A 23,293-nucleotide genomic window follows, 5' to 3' on the forward strand; every position below is an offset into this window, starting at 1 on the left:
ATGTGTCAAACTCTAGGCCCGCGGGCCAAATGTTGCCCTCCATGTCATTTTATGTGACCCGCGAGAGCATAAAAGTTATTAATTTCTTAGAATAAAAAATAAAAATTGGTGTGTATTTATTAAAATCTAGGGGGAATCGGACTTGAAATATCGGATTGGGCACTTATTCATTAGGACTTAAACCCTGTTCATATAACCTAACCTGTCAGAATCAAATTTAAAAGGATTTATGTTAGAGTAAAAAGCAAACGTGTTTTTTATGCCACTGTAATTGTCACTTTAAAAAGTTATTGTAAATAAATAATGAGTTATTTAACATTAAGGAGTGGTTACATTTATTTTTCATAAGATTTATACATTTTACATATATAAGTTATATCTGGCCCTTTGAGGACAGCCACTATGCTGATGTGGCCCTCAGTGAAAATAAGTTTGACGCCCCTGCTCTAGATGAACAAAATTGCATAACATAACCACATACATTTGCAATAAACAAGCCAAAGTCTGATGAACGGTGACAAGTTCTAACACTCTTTAGATGTTAGATGTCAAAGAGAAAAAAGGTTTTTGAAGGATTTCATTCAGTTAGAAAACTAATTACTCATAATAATAAATTTGGAAGCACATAGATTAAGAGTGTTGATCATTTCAGCATTTACACATTTACCATCTTTAAAGATTTCATCACAAACATAGTGGAGTAAATACATTTTAAAAGTAATACTTTTTTTTACGTGTTTTGGTTCATATGTTTGACACAACAAACTTAAGAACATCCATTGATCTGATTTTTTTTTTTTATTTTTTTTTTTAGAAAGCTTGTTAATTAAAAAAAACAATAGACAACACAGTGGTGAGTCAGGAGAGCACAGCTGGGGAGAACCCTTAAAGCCAAACTGGTAAACTTCTTAAGAGCTCATATTATACAAAAATTATCAAATGTAAAAAAAAAACTAAAAATACCAATAAAAAAGTGGTATGTTTTGTGTCTTATAAATAGTTGTTAGCTTGAACACCGGGTGTGTCTTATCAGGTCATGATGTGGAGCTTTTACTTTAACGTTTTCTTTTACAGAAATTCCATTTTCTAAACCCATTTAGTTCAGGGTCACGGGGCTGCCAGGGGCCTAACCCGGCCACTCGTGGACATTCTAGACAGGTAGCCATTATTACGTAGAAGGGCCACAGTCCACACACTTGCAGTCACAAAGGGGCAATTTAGAGTAATCAACTAACCTATGAATCATGTTTTTGGATGGTGGGAGGAAGCCAGAGTCCTCGGTCACTGTTGGGGCAACGGCTGGGTACACCCTGGACCCATATCAGGGTCTCTTGGTCGTGTGATGCTTGTCACTTCATTGGTGAAAACCTTTTTTTTTTTTTTTCAAATGTTGAAAATAGATTAAATCATAAAATAATCATCTAAAAAAGGCAAATCTCAATGAATACTTATTAGACTTGGATTAATGAGGCAAAAAAGTATTTTTTCCATCTGTTTAACTGTAACAGCAGGCAGTCTCCCTTTCATCTTTCACGATGAAAGAAAGCCCAAACTCTTGCACTTTTTCACTTTGAATATCAAATACAAAAAAAAAAAAAACTTTAGACTTTACTTAAAAAAAGGATCGTTAGAGGTGAAAATATAGTTTTGAAAAAAGCATCTTTTTACCAAGATTTTCAGCCATTCTTCAGATAAAATGGTTTTCCTGTGAGCCATTTGACCAACTTGATTATTTTCAATGACAGGATGCACACATTTTTCTGACTGGTTTTTGTATTTTCCAGTATTATTTATTTTAATCTTTTGGATCCCATATCATAACACTCCCACCTCCAAGCCTCATGTACCTCAAATTCACTTTAGTCTTTTTCTTTTTCAAAAAACATTGAAATCTACTTTTGTTTGACTCATATATTTAAATATCTTATACTCTATCAAAAGTTTTAACACTGTTTGGTTAAGTTGATTTCTCAATTTTGATGTAAGACCTCCATTTTTAAAATTCTATCCCTTTCCAGAAACACGCTCCTTCCCTTTCAGCGTTGTCCGTCATGGGTTGATGAATCCTTCTTTATTTCCTTCAACACTTTCACGCCTTTTTTCCATGTTGTCAAATGTTCCTCTACTGTTTGTTTGTCTGTGTTTAGAGAGGAAAATCTCATTTCAGTTCTTTTTGGCAGCTCCCCAGTGGAAACAGGAGGTGGATATGCACAAACTCACAGCCCAAAATGATCAAAGCTTTACAGTTTTTTTTTGTTTGTTTTTCTTTCAAAACATCATATTTTTTGCAGGTAAGAGATTACAGAAAGTTTTTACTTTAATTTATAATCACTTCATTTCTAACTCCAAATATTTTTTGGGGCTTGTATTTCTACCACAGTCTCTTCAAGCATTTGATATCATCTGTTAAAGGTATTTAGACAGAATCCAACTGTGGTCATAATTCATTATGACTCAAATAAATTACCTCGTATTTTAGCAATAGACATTAATAATAGCTGTCTTCATCCCTGTTGATTTTATTTTTATTTTTTAATTTTCGTAGATTTTCAATGAAAAATGTTATTTTATTATAAATATTTAACATTTACTTGTTATACTGTTTTTTTTTTAACCTGCTAAAATTATAAACTCCAGTGTCCATCATATCTAAAGTTCACACTTATTTCAACAAATAAATCTATGGAAAAGCAGATTTTGAACAATATTTTGCCATAAAAAGATTTCATTTAACACCCTCCTAGCCCTCTTCTTACTTCGTTCTTTTGCTCATTATTCTGACTCCCACATAAACGGGAAATTGTTTTCATTCTTTGTGATATTGATTTTCCAGCAGGACTTTTTGTTTTGGCCAGCAGTAACAGAAATGGTCCATTTCTGGATCAATATTGAATGAATTTGATAGCAACCTTTGTGTAATTTTAACAGACATCTATAGTTCATTTGCACCAAAACTCATTTGATTTTTAAGTGACTTTCTCTTTCCAGTCATTTGATGAAAAAAGGAAGATGCATTTAGTGCTAAAACCAAATTCATTACATTTATCAGTTAACATGATATTGAATGTTTTTTTCTGCTACATTTTTCAGTTTCAATTTACATTTGTCAATATCTAACACTGTGGCTTCATCCCTCATACTCCTCCAAGCAAAAAGCCAATAGAGCTTCATAATGGTTTTGTTTCAAATGAACATTCATGCCGAGAGAAAAAACGCTTTCACACTGAGGTTTCTACTTTTTCCTCATTTGTCTCTTTTCCCTTAAACAACACTTTTGTAAAACTTTTTACTAGGAACCTATCCCACATTGGCCACAGCCCTCCTCCTCTATTCTCTGGCATATCTGTTGTCAGCTTCTACTCTAAAAAGCGTTATATGCCAGAGCGACAGCACTCCCCATCAACCTTTGTGTACTTTGATTTGCACGTTTTTTTCCCAAATGGAAGTATTTGATTTAACTCAGAACACTCTAAATCCAGAGCCAAATGACGGTCTATAATGAGTTTTCTACATTCAATGAACTTGCTGGTTCTTCACTGTTTGAAGTTACAACAACACATGAGCTTTCCATGCATTTTTTCCTCTTTTTGTGCAGAAATTTGTATGTTGTATTGGTTTTTCATGAATTAAAAGACTATAGCGCTGGATACAGGTGGATCGATCCAGAAGAGCTCATCACAAGAAAATGTGATCTTTTTTAAAAAGCACTTTTAGTCTTTATTTATCTTGAAATAAAGTTTTCGCTTCCAAGTAAATATTTTTTTTTACAGTTTCACTGAGATTCTCCTAAGTCTCTCCTTGTTCTTCTGAAATAAGTCAAGTCATATAGTTCAATGTAAAATGGGCGTCTAAATGTCACCATCTCACATTAAGATGGCTGTTGGGCACGGATTCAAAATGTCAGAAACCAAAAAGAAGAACAGTGAAAAAAGGCATAAGCATAATAAAACAGATCACTGGGTACACTTTTACAATAGATCAAAAGATGATCGGAGTGGGACTTAAAACCTGGAGTCAAGTCCTACTTTCCCAACTTTGAGACTCAAGAAAACCCCGAGCTTTAAAACCTCAAAGACAATTTGAGTTGTGATTTTAGTGCAGGCTGAAGCGAACCGATCGAATCACCTTTGACATGTTACCATGCAGGGATGAACCGTCACATGTTTAGATTTCCACTGCACTTCCAAAGCATCAGCTGCATTTTTCCTTATTGACTTTTAAGCAAAGTGATGTCAAATCGTGAACTTTTGCTCCGTTGTGTTTCCATTAGAGACCATGTTTGCCGCCGTTGCAAAAATGTTTCATACACACGTTATCACACTGCACCTTAGGTGACAGGAAATGGAAATAGATGTCTTTGTGGATCCTTTGATTAAGATTTTAATTTGTAAATAAAAAAAACTTGAAAGAATAAGCGCAATGAGGCTTTGGAATAAATCAGATTATCGAGTTCAGAGTGGCGTAGCGGCTAAATCTGGTTGTGGTTGAGTTTCAACACTACCTGCTAGCAGCTAGCAGGTAGTGAGTCAGACGGTGGGAATCTCTGCTGACCGCACTGACCAATTGATGAATGAGTTTACTTTGCCGAGCAGCTCGCCGAAGGCGTCCAGGGTCGTCCTGAAATGCCCGGATGGTTTTTCATCGAGCCAAAGCTCTTCTTTTTTGTTTTTTCCACCCTCGCTTTATGTGCAGCTACTGCAAAAAAGGGTTCAACAGAGCTCCCAATCTTGATAAGATCCCTGGAATTGAAACCAGTAGAGAGATGTTTCAGCATTTTTCTGGAGTTCCTATTCCAAAATGATGTAATTGCTTTGCAGGCATGAGCTGGAGCGGATTCCTTCTTTTTTCTCATTTGTTAGAAAGACCACAGTCTGCTGCTGTTGTTACAGAAACTCATGATCCCACATCTAACAATTTAATAGTTTAAAGTAGGATTTTAAGTTTTAATAGGGGCTTGAGAACCTGCAGGTCACCAGATCCTGTTAATGCACGCACAAACTCACACACACTTGTTTCATACCAGTCCATTTAACATGCAGCTGAATGATTATACACATGCACTAGCAGATTGTGACAAAAATTAGTGCTGTCATGCAATTAATTTATTTATCTTGTGAGATTCATTTTCTTTATATTTACAACAATTATAGATGTTTTAAGTCTGTAAATGCCATCAATTCACTCTTTATGTACTTTTTTCAGATGATTTTCACACGTTCCTCTCTTGTTCAAAATCTCAAAAAAACTACAATTCCCAGAGCCCCACCCCTACACATTTGGTATTATTGAAAACCCCACATGTACTCTGTAGAGATGACAAGGAGTTCCTTCAGTGTTATGCAGCGGCTGGGAGATATTCAGCTGTAGAAATGCACTCTACAGAGGACAAATTTGCATTGCTGGTAGTCTGGAGGGTGTGTTTATTATATTGTATTAATAAAATAAAGCTTTTAGCTAAAGCAGATTAAGGCACCCATATGATAAAGAGTCCTAAAATCAAATAAAAGACGTCTGATCCGGTTTGAGTACCAACAGAAGATAAAATGGACAGCTTGTAATTCAGCATTTGTAATTAGAACCTTGCTCATTGTGTAACGGTTTTAAAAACTTGTGTCTGCACTCCAGCACGTTTGTCGGTGACAGAATAGTTTTCCCTCCTGTGCCGGACAAAGATTCCCATTCTCAACAAAGGCCGCTTTTCACCCTGTACCTCATTAGTGCTGTGTAATTACAGTACGATCCATCCCGCTGCACTTCCTTATTGTGACCTCCATCTCCCGGCTTCCTGCTAATGGGCACTCGCATCAGCCACTCGCACTAACTGTGCGCAGAGCTTCAGGAGCGCCGGAGTGAACCGAGCAGATCACTTCCAATCCAGCTCCCTCATTTCACATTCCAACATCGTGCCTCATATTAATTGCAATCCTGCATGTAGTGGTTCCGATATAATAGCTCGTAAATGAAAACGCAGATTAATGCGATTAGCTTGTTCATTATTCATGCATTGTTCAACATTACTCTCCAATAAATTGCAAGTTTGTATTGATTATTTATTCAGCAGATCAGAGTCATAACTGAAGGAATAAGTGTTCATCTGTGCACCCTCAACAAGTTATGACTTTAATGCCTGCTTCAGTATTCTGTGTAGTTTGATAAATGCAGGTCTTTACTTAGTTAATATGAGATAAATTGATATCTAAATTGAGAAATCAATCTGCATTTAGATTTCAGTCTTGTCTCATTATTTTTTGGAAGTAAAGCTTTGCCTTTTCATCTTCCTCTGTGGACCTCTTTGGCTCGGTATCTGTGTGCTTCCTGTTGTGTTGTCTAACGGTTGCAATAGTGTTGGGCTTCTCAGTTTTTAGCACTCTGCAACCTCACACGAACACGGCAGAGCCGTGTATTCCCACAGATGAGCGACGAGCAATGCATAAGTATTTGTATCAAACCTTTCCAGCCCTTATTTTTCTCCTTGTGCGCTTTTAGCCTTCCATTTTCTCGCTGTGACTGACTCTCCCATTGGTGGAGGGAACGCGTTTGGATGGTATAGTGGGTCAGTCCTGCTCTTGTAGTTGAGGAGAGATGACGACTTGTATTGTGGAGTAACACTGTTCGCCGCCTTAGGCGCCAACTTGACAGCGAAGCAAGCTGATGGGCTTAAGTGGGTAATCGAGTGCCTCAGAGCCTACCTTGGCATAAATGCAGCCCTGATGCACTGGAAACCTTCACCGCCAACAGTCCGATATTTCACAGATGAGCAGCTAATGGATCCTGTAGACATGTACACACTGGATGGAGAATCTCTGATGTCACCCATAGGGAGCTATACGGCAAATATCAAGCCTGAGACAGCCACATTGACCAACTCAACCTAACTCAACAACGCCCTAAAAACACTGATTGGCCGAGACAAAGTGATGCTTGAAGCTTAGCTGGGTCCATTCTACAGTCAAAAAATACACCCCCAAAAATAAAAAAAAACAACACTGCAACGCTTAACCCCCCTCTCCAGATTCTTTAATAACGACCAAAAAAAAAAAATTAAACAATAAGCATCAAAAATGCTTTAGAAACCAGAATGTAAAAGGCTTTGTTAAAGGTCTAAAGTTTTTCTAATAAGGGCAGCAATGGAGAGATTCTCTTTTTAGGAGCCTGCCTCCAGTGGTATTCTGAGGAACTGCACATTTGGTGCTTCCAGGTTACGATGATCTAAAGATCATGGCTTAGTTGGTACGATAAGCTTTAAGAAGTGCAGAAACAATTATACAAAGGAGCTAGGTTACCCCTTTGTAACTACCTTATTTTCCGCATCATAGGGTTAATCATTATCAATGAATAGTCCGTTTTCAAACTTGTGTCATATATAAGGCCCACCTAACTATGAGGTGCATTAAACGAGACAAAAGAGTCAGAGATAAGTGAGCTTAGAAACTTCAGTCACTGTAACTCTAGAACTTGTGTGTGACATGCTACACTTTAGCCATGTTAGAAGCTTTAGCCACATTAGTGGATTCTCAATACCGCGAACACCCAACCGTGTTAGTAACATGTAAAAAAAGACAATAGTCCAATAGCGCTACACTTTAGCAACGTTGTTTGAAACTCTTCAAAAAAATAAAACAGATTTTGACAGGTTTTGTAAAAAAAAAAGAATTAATCCATACATTAAAGTGCTCCAGATAACAAGGTATACTATCGGGTTTTTTTTAAATGCAAGCTTTTAAGTTGACCTTATTGTGCGCAAAATACAACAACTTTATAGATTTACAAAAACAACAACCTTCGTTCAACAGTTGCTCTTAGACTTAGGAAAAATATCATCAAAACTTTAGAAACTTGAACACACAGTTTTATAATCAAATCTTAACATTTATAGGAATCTTTCTAATTTGCCAGTAGGACCTCAGCAGACGCCAAACAGTGGGGTTCCCTCAAAGGTAGGATGCCCGTGTGTGTTTATGCTGCCAGGAAGATTTGGCAACTTACCCAGACTTCTTCATTAATACATTTATTCATACATCCAGAGTGGCTGCTGGCTTATTTAAATGCTTTTTTACTTCTTTATCGTCAGCATTTTCAGAAAAATGCCACCACCTGAGGCTGACCTCGAAATATTCAAACATATTTTCAAGCATCAAGGACGCTTAACTCAGGGCAGGAAGCAGCTTTTTTTCTGCAGTCTAGTTTATAATCTTGTCTCTTCTTATTTTGTCCTGGTTATTTTATCCCCGGTTTTAACTTTAAAATTAAAGCAGTGACTCATATTAGAATGTTAGCTGTGTGGACATTAGGCAATGGTTGAGCATATTGTCAGCTGATCAGTGACTGGAAGGACAGGTAATGGAAATCTGAGAGAGGCCACATGCAAGGATAAAAGATGAAGGGGAGTTTTTGATCTGCATAAAGTATTTTATTACCTATTGTTTGTAATGATGAAAATGTTTTGATAATTTTGGGAAATCTTTGTGTGGCTCATGAACAAATGTGAAAAATTGACACCACCATGGATGTAATGGACACCCTTTTCAACATTTTTAACTCCACCCAAATAATTCTTGACGACAAAATTAATTTAGCGTGAATTAAAATTGGCACGTTGATCCATGTTGGTTTGAGTTTACTCCGCCCACCTCAACAATCTGAAAACTTCTATTTGTCATAAATTATCACAAATAAATCAATAAATATTCAAATGTTTTGATAAATCTAAATATGAATGTTTTTAGGGTGTTATGTTGGACTATTTTACATCGGGAGTCAATGGGATTTTACTTCTTTTTGCAACCAGCTCCAAGTGGCCATTTGAGGAACTGCAACATTGTGTGTTTTCTGGTTGGCATCAAATTTGGAGCAACATTCATGGTGAAGCTTGGGCTTTGGCTCTTTAGTCACAAACCTGCATCTGTAGTAATTTGAGGAGGTTTTTAAGTTCGTAAAAATCAAAACAACTATTGATTAAAAGCAATTTCACAGTCAAGGTCAATTCAGAGTCGTTTACAGTAAATGCATGAAAAAACATTTACATAGTCATAAATGGATTTATAAAATTAGCAATTCAATGCTCAAGTTTTATTTGCATTTCACTCCATCTCTGAGCATCTTCTGAATTAGAATTAGTTTTTTTTTCCTGTGGCTCCACCCCTTCACTTGAATAAGTCTGGTTTTATCAATCAAACACATGTTTTTAATAAAATATATTTTCCACCTTCTTGTGCTTTGTCTAGGTAATTACTATGGAACCCCGAAGCCTCCTGCTGAGCCCAGCCCTGTCCAGCCAGATTTGGTGGACCAGGTACTGTTTGATGAGGATTTTGACACGGAGGTCCAGCGAAAACGGACAACCTCAGTCAGTAAGATGGACAGGAAGGACAGCGCTGCTCCAGAGGAGGAGGAGGAAGAGGAGAGACCCCCTATGGTCAACGGTGTTGGAGGTTAGACTGCACTACCCCCTCCATATTTCATAATTATTTATTACTTCTTATGTGATGTTCTGTCACATTTCAGCTGTTCTGCATTTTCGGTAAAAAAAGTTTCCTTTTGTTTTATGAGACTGCTTCCTTCATCTTCGTCTTAAACGTTGAGCCAAAACTGGTCGCAAAACTCAATTTTGTTTAGTTTTGTTTCAATATTACTTTTCAAAAGGCTTCTTTTTCCCATTTTTGTTGGAAGAACCAGTTTCAGCAGATGTGTCTTTCATGTTCATGCTAAACCCGATTCCTGCGAGTTGAGATGGGGCTCAGTTGCCTAAAATGTAAATCTTCTGGCCCCCAAAGAAAAATTCTGCAGTTAGTCCTGAATAATAGAGCACAGCAGCCCAGAGTTCACCCAACTGGGTGCAAAAAGCTGCAACAAATAAGTGTCTTAGAGCAGACAGACTGCAAATCCACATAGAGGTATCGTTCCATTTTAATGCTGCAACTTGCATACGCTTGTTAAACCACAGAAACTTCCAGGTTCAGGTGCTTGACAGGTCTCAGTGTGGAACTTCAAATTCAAGACTTTTGTTTTTCACCCACATGTGAAGCATTGAACGGCACTGAAGATATCTTGTTGGGGAAAAAGAGGGTGCAGACGTTTCCGGAAACAAAATTAATGTTTAGTGCGAGAAAGTTTTGTGGAGCTCGAAGCAAGATGAAACTTTGGTTTTACCACAACAAAGAAGCTTTTTGTCTTCTTCAAAAAATTAGTATGAAAGAAGACGTTTGGGTTTGAGTGCTAAAATGTGAACGGTTTTACAAATGCAGTAGAGAAAAGGGAGCCTCTTTTCTATATCAAAAGCTACAAGGAGTTTACACTTTCCAGCATGACCTTTTCTGTTATTTATATAAAAACCACAAGGGAAGAGAAAAACTGATGTGAAGGAAAATGGCAATGAGTCAGACTCATTTCTAGTGGAATTTACAGTTGAACAGACTGAATCGGAGGCAGAGTTCTTAGTCCATCTTGACTTTATGTTAAAAGCCAATATCAGAACTTGATGGATATTCTCCATGGGACAATAACCACAGGATCCAGTGCATGGAAAAGGAAACTGGACGTAGGGCGGCCATATTGACTTGAGTTAGCTTAGCCCAAACCATTGTCTGTATATCGGAACTGGACCCAGTGAGTGTGACGTCATCCATTGAAAAACTCTCGGTTCTGGTTCTAATAAAAATGAAGTCAGTTTAGTCGCCATTTCTTTGCAATACAGAGGCGGTCATGTTAGAGCCAGACATAGTCAGTAAGCACTGATTGGTCTGAATCAATATTGCCATGGCAACCACTCTTGCCAAACAGGAGTGAGCTTGTTGGAAGGCCACACCCCTACCTTTTAAAAGCAGGCTCGGAAGAATTGGTCAAACGTTTTGAACATTCAACTCATACTTTTATTGACGCATCTGATTGGTCAGTTTTTAACTTGAAAAACTTTCAGTATCGAAAAAATATAATTAAAAGATTAGAAATATCAACTACATGTTAAAAAAGGTATCAGATCAAGAATGGTTATTCTGACAAATGGACTAACTAAGTAATAGCTAGGGCTAACTAACGATTTGCGATATTAGTGATCAATATTGCGATGACAATATAACTTGTAACACATGAACAAATAGCAAAACAACTTAATACATAATTTCCGTTTCACTGCAACTGTGTTTAATTTAAATAAGAGTTACCCAAGTGTTAAAGAGTTAAAACCAGAGCACCATTCCTGGTTTGCTTCTGTCAAGATTGTGCCCCTTAATTCCATGGAGATGCATTGGAAAGCATGATTGCAGAGTAATCTCTGCAGAAGCCGACACAAAACTGACTAGTGGTGAAGGTTAGGCTGATCTGCTGTTCAGTACCCATTATTGTGCAAACACTGCTTTACATGTGAACGTCCCGTGGTTGTGTCTCTGATCCACTAAAGACCTGACGCTTCGGGTCCTTGAATTTCATAGAAATCACTCTAATTGTGAGGATGAGGGTCTCTATAGTGAGTGGTGATGGTTTCCCATGAAGAAACATGCAGTACAGCTTGGCCTTAAAGGCAATTTAGCTTCCATGCATTAGAGATTTCCCTTTTTTTGTTCTCTTGGGGCTCCTGTCAGTTTAAGAGGTCTTCTTTATATTTGTCCACGAAGCCTGAAAGCTTCAGAGACGGTTTTTAAACTTTATTAGTGCAGAAGGAAATGGTCTGACTAAAAAAAAAAAAGGGGGCCAGGGTTTAAGCAGAAGATCTCCTCTTCCTCTGGTCAACAGCTGCCACTTTTGGCCCCTGCCATTCACCTGACCCACTCAGACGGAGCGATCACTCAAAGCCGGGTCAGATGAAACCCGAAGATCAGAGCCCAGTGCAGTCAGGCACACATATCCAGACGCACGCGTACACTCGCTCACAAACAGCGGCGATGCTGCGATCTTGCCTCGGAGGCAGTTCCTGGTGCATCACTGCTGACATGCAAATCCACTGGTGATCTCTGTCTTCCTGCAAACCCTCCCGCCTCTCCCTTTTGCCCTGCTTCCTCTTCTGAGCGTCCACACTGAGCGCTGGAAGACTATGCGAGCAGCCCAGAGGAGCGCCGCTGGTGCCACGATCTCACCTCCTGTCTCCGTCTCCCCCTACCGTCCCCCACACCCCCACTCCCAACCCGTTCCTGTCGCTGCCTCCCTGTCCCTCTCTTCCCGCCGGGCCACAGAGCACAAGGACAAAGCGGACTGGAGGAGGACCGTGCCCAGCTACTCCCAATCGGCAGGCGCCATGGACTGGCGAGCTTGGGGCAGTCAGGATGAAAGTCAGGAGCCCCTGCCTAAAAACTGGGAGATGGCCTACACAGAGACGGGCATGGTCTACTTCATAGAGTGAGTAGAACTTCCTTGTTTTTAGTCATTACGCCTTTGTTACAATATTTTCCGCACTACAGGGCACACCGGATTAAAAGACGCACCGTCAATGAATGGTCTACTTTTGAAATAGGTGCACCAAACAAATTATAAGATGCATTAAGCAAGCCTAAGTCAGACTTTCTTACCTGCGTTACAGTAATTCTCGAAACTTAAAACAAACGTTACTGTGACTACGCTAACTCTCAGTCTTGTTAGTAACACGTAAAAAAAAAAAAATTACACCTCTACACATTAGCCATGTTAGCGTGTTTACAATAACACCCAACCTTTTTTGCAACCCTTAAAAAAACAGATTGATAAAACCTACATCACTGTAGCTACGCTAACTACCAACCTTGCGAGGAACACAAAGCAAAATAGAGCCTAAAACCGCTACATGCTAGCCGCATTAGCTTATTTACGATAACACCCCAGCTTCCTTGTTAGCAACTCGTAGAAAAAACACTGGCAGAATGGCTTTAACATGAGTGAACACGACCACATTTAATCCATATAGAAGTATAAAATTTATAAAAAAGTATAAAATGCTTTTTAAAAACAAATTAAGGCTTTTAAGCGTCCCTTATAGTGCGGAAAATGCTGTATATCAGATGAGGCAAATCTCTATCCTGACTGTTTTCTTCTTGAATCTACTGAATCTTTTCCGCTCTTCCATCTAACATTCCTCAGAGTTCGGGGAGTTCTTCTTAGAGTCCCACTCCGATCTTTTGATCTATTTTTAAAGTGTCCCTAGTGGTCTTTTAATGACTGTGCCATTTTTTAGCCAAAATTAAAAAGAAGTAATTTTCTAGGACATATTTTCTGCAGATCGGCAGAATTTCCTTAGAAATTCACCTCTGAGTTGTGGGCGGGATAGTTGGTACAGAGCAACCCAACCCCCCTGACAAGCTGGGAGCTTGTGCCCCGCCCAGTGTATTTTCTACATCACCATCTTATTCCAACAGCATCTTTTTTGTCTGCCCCTGAATTGCGATTTGAATAAAGAAATACTGAGAAATGGCATTTTTAAATTGAATTTTTTTTAAATAAATATTCCCTTCATCATCAGAAATGTGCCACAAGAACATGTTAAAAACACATAAAATACAGTTTTCATCAGAGTGGGTTTAATTGCGTTTTTCTCAACTCAATTTTCCTCTTTATTTTCCCCATGTATGCTGTTGGGTGTGTTGGCTCACACTAATAGCAGCCGGCCTTCATTGTTTACCAGCTGCCGACAGCGCCAGGTGCCTCTGTTTGCTGCTAAATCAATAACTCATTCTGCCAACAAGCGAAACAACAGGCTAAATGGAGCTTGCCACCCTTGACCTACTCCCTCAGCCCTGCTCTCTTTATGATCTGTCTGTCTGTCTTCTCAGCCGAGCGACATCCTTCCTCTGCCTTCCCTTTTCTTTTTTATTTCTGACAGAAAGGTGAATGACCTCCTTTTGCCTTCTAACTCTTAAATGTTCTGCTCTTCCTTCAGTCATAACACCAAAACCACCACCTGGCTGGACCCCCGCCTTGCTATGAAGGCCAAACCTCCCGAGAAGTGCGAGGAAGGAGGTGAGACAACGTCTGCAGATTCCCTTCACACTCTGGAGAGCGCCCTCACTAGGCAGGGGGGCGCCAGCCGACGGGAGGAGGATGAACAGCTGAGCGCTTCAGATCACCACCAGAAACCCTACTGGTTGGGTTTGCCCGTCCCCTCCACCGATTATACCTCCAGGCGGAGTTTTTGGACACACGCAAAAAGAGTGCAGCGTCTCCTGGAAGGCAATTTTCTAGGCCTCGCCGTGCGTAAAGGTGTCTTCTGCGCCGCACATGTTGTGTTGTGCAGCAGCAGATCGCTGCAGAGAAGAGAAGTCTGCAGCAACTGCTCCCCCCATCCACCACATGCAATACCGCCACCCTAGATGAAAGCAGGCCTCCACGTTTAGACCTAAACGCCACTCCTCCACTGATCAAAGGGTCTTTTTTGTGTTTCTTTCCATACAGAGCTGCCCTATGGCTGGGAGCGGATCGAGGACCCCCAGTTTGGGCCCTACTATGTTGAGTGAGTATAGTACTTGCCTCTGTGTTCTAGACCTGCCTATTTTCACCCAAACAGAGCGAGCTCAAATTTGGTGCTTGCAGCTGTCATTATCTACAGCATATTAGAGATTAGTGGGATGACGTGTCCCAACCATTGACTGCTAAGAGAACTGGACTTAGTGACCCCCCACCCCCGGCATTCCAAATAAGAAGTACCCGCTGGCTCCAAGAAGCCAAAATCCCATAGGTTGTGTCAGAACTCCTTCACCACTCACTACATAGTGCATTATGTAATGCGTTCTCCATTTTATAGAGCTGTCTGAATCCAGTATCCTAGAAATTTCCCAGAAATCTTTGCAAAAAACCATTGTGTATCGATACTAAATTGGCAAATATAGACCACAATGCATTGCGTTTGAATGATTATCATGTTAAAATTTTTTTTTTTTTTTTCATCTTCAGAACACAGTAGATTCATTAAATGCTGTTCGTAAAATATTCCTATTTATTAGGTTGTTATTTCGGGGAATAAAATCAAAGTATATGGCCTCACATCGAAAGTTTGATTCACAAATTCTCCAGAGCCTGTTTTCAAGTAATACGTTTCTGCCCTTCCAACAAGCTCACTCCTGATTGGTGAGAGTGGTTGCTATGGAAATATTGACCCAGACCAACTCGGACTGCTAACTGACGATGTCTGGCTCCAACATACATCTGTATCACAAAGAAATAGCGACTAAATTGACTTTATTTCATTGGAACTGGACGTAGGTCCGTCTCTCTGTGTGGTGTCACGCTCACACGGTCCAGTTCTCATATACAGTCAATGAACTGAACTGTAGTTTCCCATGGGCTCGGAAAACAAAGTGATGGAGTAGAGTGGGTTAGAGCTTTGTCTGTTTGTGGCATGGATAATGGAAACAGATGACAATGGAGGTTGGGGGGTCCTGGAAAACAAGTGCGCAATGTTTTCAGTTTGGCCTGATCTCTGCAGGCAAAGAGGGACTTCATCCTATCGGGGTCATCCAGAGGCTCCCTGTCTTTTTTTCGTTTTTCATTCTGGCAAGTTCTCGCTGCAGTTGAGTGACTAAATGCCGCGAGGTCTCATTATTTTTCAACCCCTCCCCGAAAACTGTAGCAATGGAGTGGGGAAGCGAGGCAGAGGAGAACGGTGAAGGAGGGGAGTGTTTATCTCTGCAGACTTAATGGGCCGGGGATCTGTGAGTCAGAGGCAGCGCCGTGATGAATGCGCACACGCGGTTTCTGCCGTCAGCACGCAGCTGACTCCCAAAGGTGCTGCCATGACAGGCATTCACGCCTGCACGTGATGCAGATATCCCTCCATTACAGCCGTGAAGGGATGTTTCACAGGAAACATTTTATCACGCAGATATGATTAAAAAAAAAACAATATAGCTGAAACCATCTAAACCCAGGAGGTTTGCAACAAATCAAGCAATCCCAAGGGCATGTAGAAGAGAAGCAGGCCGTGACATTGATTTCTACGTGTTCTTTTCTGAATTTTCTGCTACTGTGATGACTCAAGAAGGTTGATTTTTGAATTTATTGAGCAGAAAATAGGATATATATTCCTTCATGACTGTGTGAAACCACTGCACAAAAGCAGGCACTGCCACCAAGTGCTGCTCAAAGGGAATTTGTTGAGTTTCTCTCCCTTTTTATTGTAAATCAGAGCTTTCTCACCAATGCTGACATTAAAGTGGAGGTGGCAGCTAATTCTCAATGTTATATCCCACACAACCACATGTTATTGGTATTTCGTTAAATGCAGGAGACTTTTACTTCAAAGTAGTTTTTAACTCATCACACTGCAAAAATTGAATCTTGATAAATAAAAAAACATCCTTGGTTCAAGAAAAATGTCTTACATTCTGTCTTGCAAGAAAGTGTTGATCACAAGTCCTAATATCCCCCCCAACAAAAGATTTGATTCGGATTTGTCTTTTTCCAAACAAGAGAAATACCCCAAAATCTTTACTTCTTTCAATGTCTGAACTTCTTAAAACATTTCTGTATAAAATTGCAGCCACTTAAATTTTGGGAGGGAGTTTCCAAAACATATCCAATAACATTTGTCACTGTTCTCAATTTCCTCTCTAATTTCAAAGTGTAAAAAAGTATAAAAAAGTTGCAGAAACCCATCCTTGCATTTATCCATCCATCCATTCATCAATCCAACCATCAACCCATCCGTCCATCCTTCAATCAATCCATTAACGCTTCCATCCATAAATAAAAACTGAAAGAAAAAATAAAGAGAATGTTTAAAAAAGATGGATTTGGCGGAACCATTTTAACCTATTTATGAGGTTTGATGTTCAAACTGAAAAACTCTTTCACGGCTCATCTTAAGCCCACACCATTAGCTTCACTCAGCCGTACTTCAAGCTTGGATTTTTGCTGTGAAACCGATTGATACGGAATTTGTATCAATTTACAGATTGATACAAATCAATCATCAGTGCTTTTGTCTTTCTTAGAAAGTCTGCCCACTTTATATTTTTTTTACCTGTTGGTCTTGTTGCTTTTTGGAAGCTCCAAGAGGACAAAAACACAAGGTGGAATAAGAATAAGTTTTTGTTATTTATATCAAAGATCTTTTTTTAGTCCTTTTTTCAGACCTTCCAGTTGGTTATATGCTTGTTTTTCCCTGACTCTTTTTGCTGGTTAGTTTGCATTTTATTTCCTGTTCATGTGGCAGAAGTTGCATTTCCAGCCCACCTTAGTTTGCGCCTCTCGCATGTTCTTATAGTCAAATTACAGCTTTGCATGAGTGACACAGCAGGACAGCTTTACTCCCCCCATTACTCTGAGCACAAATGTCAATTCGCTGCTCAGAGTTTGTGAACTCATGTGGCATGTGGGGAATTCAAGTTGTAAATGTCTGTTGCAGAACCTTAAAATATGTTCAGAATGTATGTAATGCTTGGTTCTGTTTACAATCCTCCTCAGCCACATCAACCAGAAGACCCAGTTTGAGAATCCAGTAATGGAGGCTAAGCGGAAGCTGAGCACGGACCCGCCCACTGGTGCATCACCGCAGCCAGAAGCAGCTGCACCTCCAGGTAACAGCAGATCCGATAACCTAAAGGTTTCACAAGCAGGAAGTGGTGGGGCGAATGTGCTGGTGGACACAGGAGCAAAGGAAAAGTTGTTTTAACCAACACTTATTTAGATAAAGTCAAGAAACAACAAGAAAATAAGGACAACATAAAGAAAACATTAGAAAAAAAAAAGAGGTTTGTAGATTTTATTTGTCTGGTTGGGAGAAAAATAAAGCCCGTCGGATTATTTCCATAAAATAACCTCATGGGATTATAGAAAAACACCAGCAGATATCTTATTTTATTCACAAATACCATTGGTATCTTTTTGTGTTTAAACTTAAATTTCATTTTTTAGGAATAAATTTGACTGAGATCTGATTTTGTTTTATTAAAATTGGTTTGTTCTCCAATGTTTATGATCATTTGAAACATCGTAATAACTAGTAATTTTTTTTTACATTTTTGTAAATTTTACATTTTCTAAAGTAAAACATCCTTAAATCCTTCCTTAACCCTTTAACCCTGGAAATGTCACCGGTGACAACGAAATGACACACTCTTTGACATACCGGAACTCTTCGACCGTTTGCACGATTAACAGGAATCAACTGATTCTGAAGCTGCGTTTACACCGCCCTCTGTAACGCACGCTCAAGTGACCACTTTCAATGAAAACTCTATGTAAGTTTATGTATGCTCCTTTCGGACTTCTGTGTTCAAAACTCTCACACGTCTCTATGCGTTCATAGTTAAACCAGGTTGAACTTTGACCAATCACGGACTTTGATTTGGTAGTGACGAATGGGTGACTTCCTCTTTAATTCACGGAAGTGCCAACTGGTTGAAAATTGATCACAGAAGAGAAATTAATAATTGCAGTTTGTGCCTGGCTGGAATTACATTTCATATATTGGAATAGAGCTCTGAAATTAAAAAGCCTGGAGCAAGATTTGCAACATTTGGGCCGCTTTGACATTTTGCACCGCGCCTCTTCCAACTGCAGGTGACAAACATACAGTACACTGGTAAACGCTAGCAAAAGGAAGAAAGGAAGCCCTTCCCTGCTTGTCCGGTGTGAACACCATATTCCACATGCATGTTGGTGTCACTGTAGCTCGATGCTAAAAAATGCCGCTTTTCATTTAGGCTTTGCATGACGTACAACACGTTCTTAGCGTAAAGTCAATATGCAATACTTTGCTAACCTAAAGTGTAACATTTCAGCGCAAAGCCGGGTTTCTGCGCTGCTCAAATTATGCTAGTTGCAGAGTTATGGAATATCGACGCTGGAACTAAAAAGCTAAAGCCTCCGGTGTTAAAGGGATGAAAAACAAAGCTCCATCAAGCTGATTTAATAGTAAAGAGGGTTTAGTTATATCTAGTGGTGAAACTGCAGATTGCAGATAAATGGATGCTTGTCAACTCAAATTAATTACATCTGTCAGCACAAACTTAAGACCTTTTCTGTTTTTATACTGAAAGACTGTAGTCTGAAAGATGGGCTTGTTCGACTGCATCGTTCAAGCTTAATAATTTTTCAGGGAGCAGCACATCCAAATTAGTTTTTTTTTTTTTTTTATCCAAACCCTTTCATCATCTTCTCTCTTGCTGAGATGCATGTCTAGAAGATATTCTGACGGCTGACAGTCAGCTGATAAACATCCCATAGCCTCTGATATCACTTTGAATAATGGAAAAACGCTTTCCGTGGCGGCTGAATTCATTTTCATTTGCCGAGAGGAGGCTGGAAGGCTTTAAGGTCTCTTTGAGAACGCTTTGGTCCGTGGCGTCCTTTCCAGCTTAAAGATCTCTTTAGAACAGAGGGATGGGAGGGACAGGGAGGTGACTGCGGTTAAAAGTGACTTAATGACCAGAGAACTGCTTTTTGCCCCATCGTCGGCTCATCATTTACCACCTGTGGGGAATTCTGACAATTCCCCACAGAACGGTGTTCTGCTCGGTAGATCCATGAAGACCCCCACGTTCCTCGAGGAAGAATTGCAATTATCTTGCATGTGTGCCCAGACAAAGAAAGTACAGGGACATCAGTATTCAGACTAACCCTCTGGATTTCAGACACCCCTTAGACAGATCTGTCTGCCTCACGCGGTTTCCCGCACACCCCACCCCCAAGCCGAGCCTCTCTGCAATCCGCACGTAGTATCGCCTCGGCGTACCCTTCTCATACCCCCCATGCACTTCTCCCGTGGCCTCGTTAATCAGAATTAACAGCCAGCAGTGCTGCATAAGTGCATGGACGTGCGCAAAGCGGCTCCAAAGCTCTGAGCTTGACACGGCTGGCTCAGCTGACCACCCAAACAATGCCGCAGAGCAGGGGGGCACAGTTAACGCGGTTCCCGGCCACAATTACAGCAACTGATGGTCCTGGTCAGATGATTTATATAATCACCTCACCCTGGAGAAAACACACCATCTTGTTGTTGCCCACAGCTTAATCTGGGCTGAGTAAACATGGCTCTTCTGTGTACTCCCTCCTATTTATCTCATCTACCTCTTAATGTTTGCTGCTCTGCAGACGCTGTCTGTGGGTCTTGCAGGTGGCCTGCAAGAAATGGTAACATCGCAGACCGCTCGGTGAGCCCGTAGAGTAAAAATGTTTGTCCAGATGTGTCCAGATGTTTTCTGTTGCAGGCAACAGGTCATAGCGAACACTCGTACAACACGTAAGGGTGAAGTAGCTGAGACGCAGGGGTGTCGCAGGGATTCTTCACTTTTTCAAACTCAAAACCCAATCTAAAACTTTATTTATTTGTAAAGCGCCTTTCATTTCGACTTTACACAAAAGCAATAAAATAGCCATAAAATATGAAAATGAGTTAAAACAAAAAACACAGGACACTCACTGAAAATTGCCACCCCTCCCTCACCAGATTCCTCCCTCCACCCACCCAGTTCCCCCAATATAACCCTGAAAAAAAACGAACTGCAGCTTAAAGGAACAGTCTGGTTTGGTACTGCTGTGCAGAAACAATATAATGGGGATCCATTTATTCCAAGGCCCAGCTTGACCACAAGGGTCATTGCCACAGCGCCCGCCTAACACAGCAGCTCAGGGCCCACTCTATGGCTATTAGACCACAGAGCGGTCATGAGTGAGTGTAATAAATCACGAGTGTAATAAATAATTATAATAATAGTCCTTATGTAAGTAAAAACTTACAAAGACTTAAACCCCCCCCAAACTGCGCATTGCGCAAAGGGCCAGTTCAGTGCTGTTCAGGTAATAAGTCTGCTCCACCCCCACTCGGTATAGACTGCTGGAGGGGTGAAAGATTGGCTGATTTATTTACCCGTCACACAATATGGCAATTGTAAATGATCCGTATGTGATCACTGCGCTGTTTATATGCAATTTATCAGTAATTCATGCGGCAATTATATCATTTTAATGTGATATGTGCGCTGTACACGCAATATCAAAGTTATACATCGGTGGTGCATGCTTAAAAATCTGTTAAACATACATGCAACGGTCGTGGAAAGTCACAAATTTGCGTATACATCTCGCAAACATCACGCACAATTGCGTAAGATTTACATAATAGTTGCGCTAAAACGATGTAAAATGCGCATGAACTGCATAGTCCTCAACCAGCGTAAAATGTTGAACAACTCTAGGCTAATTTTACTTAAAGACCAGTCTGCAAAAACCCTTGACGAACATCTGCACACATTGACGAATGCAAGTAACGCTTATGAATTATGTTTATCTCGCATAAATCATGAAAAATCCTAATTACATAGGTGGACGTTGCACAAAGCAAACTCTACATAGCTGCAGTGTTACATGGCCTTTAAACAGACATTGATCCATTTTGTCAACTGCTTTCCATCAAAGAGGCAAGAATGCTTAATTAAAACTAACTGATCTATAATAATTTACAGTGGATTTGATTAAACTTAATTAAGATTTTCCTGTCTGGTCTAGTTCAAAAAGATTCGGTGCATACTGTTGAGCCCCCAGTTGACTTGCCAGAGGTGTTTGCAGGTTTCGATAACCGCAACAGCTCTTTTATGAATACACCAAAGAGTTAACCAAGGAAAAATGGAAAGAAGAAATCAAAGGGCCAATAATGGAATACATCCAGCATTTTGTGTTCTTACTTCCAGGCATTGTGTTGAAAAAGATCAAAGGATCCCGGTCTTTGGTTGCAGTGTGTGTGTGTGTATATATGTGTGTGTGTGTGTGTGTGTGTGTCTGGGTGTGTGTGTGTGTGTGTGTGCCTCAGCTGTGGGAGGAGAGGTGGAGCACTGGCTCAGGAAGCAGCGCAGAGAAAAACTAATTAAAATCCTTGCGGAATATTTCTAAATAGGTTCTCCGTTTCTATACTCAAAGTGTGTCCTGAGACCTGATACGCACGTTCCAGCTGAGCCAAGGTGTGAAAATGTAATAGGAGAAGGGATTTTCCTTACCCATGGGCATGCGTTTGTGTTTTTAAGTTGGACAAAAGTTGACCACTCGAGGACTGCAATTTCCAACTTCAGGTTAAGTCGATGGCTGCACGGTGGTTAGCGCTCTTGCCTCACAGCAAGAAGGCCCCCGGTTCAAGTCCCAAGACCTGAACCAGAACATCGATGGGGGACCTTTCTGTGTGGAGTTTGCATGTTCTCCATGCATGTTCTCCCCGAGCATGTGTGGGTTTTCTCCTGGGACTCCATCTTCCTCCCACCGTCCAAAAACATGCTTCAAAGGTTAATTGGTTAATCTAAATTGTCCCTAGGTGTGAGCGTGAGAGTGAATGGGTGTGTGATTGTGGACAGTCTACCCTGCGTCAGACTGGCGACCTGTCCAGGGCGTCCCCTGCCTTCGCCCATAAGTGGCCAGGATAGGCTCCGGCAGCCCCGTGACCCCGAAAGGGAATAAACGGTAGAAAAAAAAAAGGTCAAGTCAATGTATATGGTCCTGATTGTTGGAGCAATATTATCACAATGTCACCTCAAGAATGGGGCATTTGGGTGATTGTTGGGACAAACACTCAGCAGGAACTGGACAGTACGAGGAACTACCTTCTTCCACCAGCTGAGGTCAGACAGCACAGGACAGCAGGAGTGGCAAACTTTCGGCACCTCACAATTCGGCTTGTTTTGATTAGGATTCAGGAGGCGATGATGCAATTACGAAACAATGATCAAATTATCACATTTTAAAAAATAACATATATCTATATAAACATATATAAAATATATTTATCAATAGATCAGCCCTGCGACAGACTGGCGACCTGTCCAGGGAGTTCCCCGCCTTCGCCCAACAGTAGCCAGGACAGGCTTTGGCAACCCCATGACCCCGCAAAAGATAGAGCAGGTTAAGAAAATGGATGGAGGGATCAGTAGATTAGCTTTAACAGGGTGCTCTTTAACTAAACTCAAACAAAACAAATAGTGTCTAGCTAGCTACTAAACATATTTTAATACAGTGTGTGATTTTTTTTTTTTTTGGTTATTATATTCCCCCAAATGCTTAATTTTGGTACGTCACAACTTAAACACAGCATGATTTTTATTCAAATCCTTTGACCATTGAAATAATAAAAAAGCCAAAATGCTTTAAAACATTAGCTATAAGCAAAGCTGGTCAGATCACGCGTTCTGGCGGGTCAGCCATGTTTGTGTGCTCTTCACAAATGTCCAATTGAAAAACATGCTGCAGGTTTAGGTTCCACGTAATACTTTAACTTAAAATCCCATTCATGTTTTTAATTATTTGTTATTTAAAATTCACAAAATATATATAATAAAAAAAAAAAAAAAAAAAAAAAAAAAAAAAAAAAAAAATAAAATTCACAAAATATTTATATAAATATATTTTCAGAACTGTT

At 40.1% G+C, this 23,293-nt stretch overlaps 1 protein-coding gene across 4 annotated transcripts in view; it reads left to right on the forward strand.

Moving 5' to 3' along the window:
• magi3a (membrane associated guanylate kinase, WW and PDZ domain containing 3a) overlaps positions 1-23,293 on the forward strand; it is a 151,155-nt gene that overhangs the window by 104,772 nt on the left and 23,090 nt on the right. For 3 of the 4 annotated variants that reach the window (XM_023956847.2, XM_023956849.2, XM_078950237.1), the window contains exons 4-8: positions 9,225-9,431; positions 12,165-12,327; positions 13,838-13,917; positions 14,350-14,407; positions 17,359-17,471. In XM_023956847.2, the coding sequence (XP_023812615.1) occupies positions 9,225-9,431; positions 12,165-12,327; positions 13,838-13,917; positions 14,350-14,407; positions 17,359-17,471 (621 nt within the window). The remainder of the gene's footprint in view (positions 1-9,224; positions 9,432-12,164; positions 12,328-13,837; positions 13,918-14,349; positions 14,408-17,358; positions 17,472-23,293) is intronic. The other variant, XM_023956848.2, reaches the window with a different exon arrangement.

This window comes from Oryzias latipes, chromosome 7, assembly GCF_053564925.1.
Source record: "Oryzias latipes strain Hd-rR chromosome 7, Olatipes_Hd-rR_3.1".
In the NCBI taxonomy this organism is placed as follows: domain Eukaryota; kingdom Metazoa; phylum Chordata; class Actinopteri; order Beloniformes; family Adrianichthyidae; genus Oryzias; species Oryzias latipes.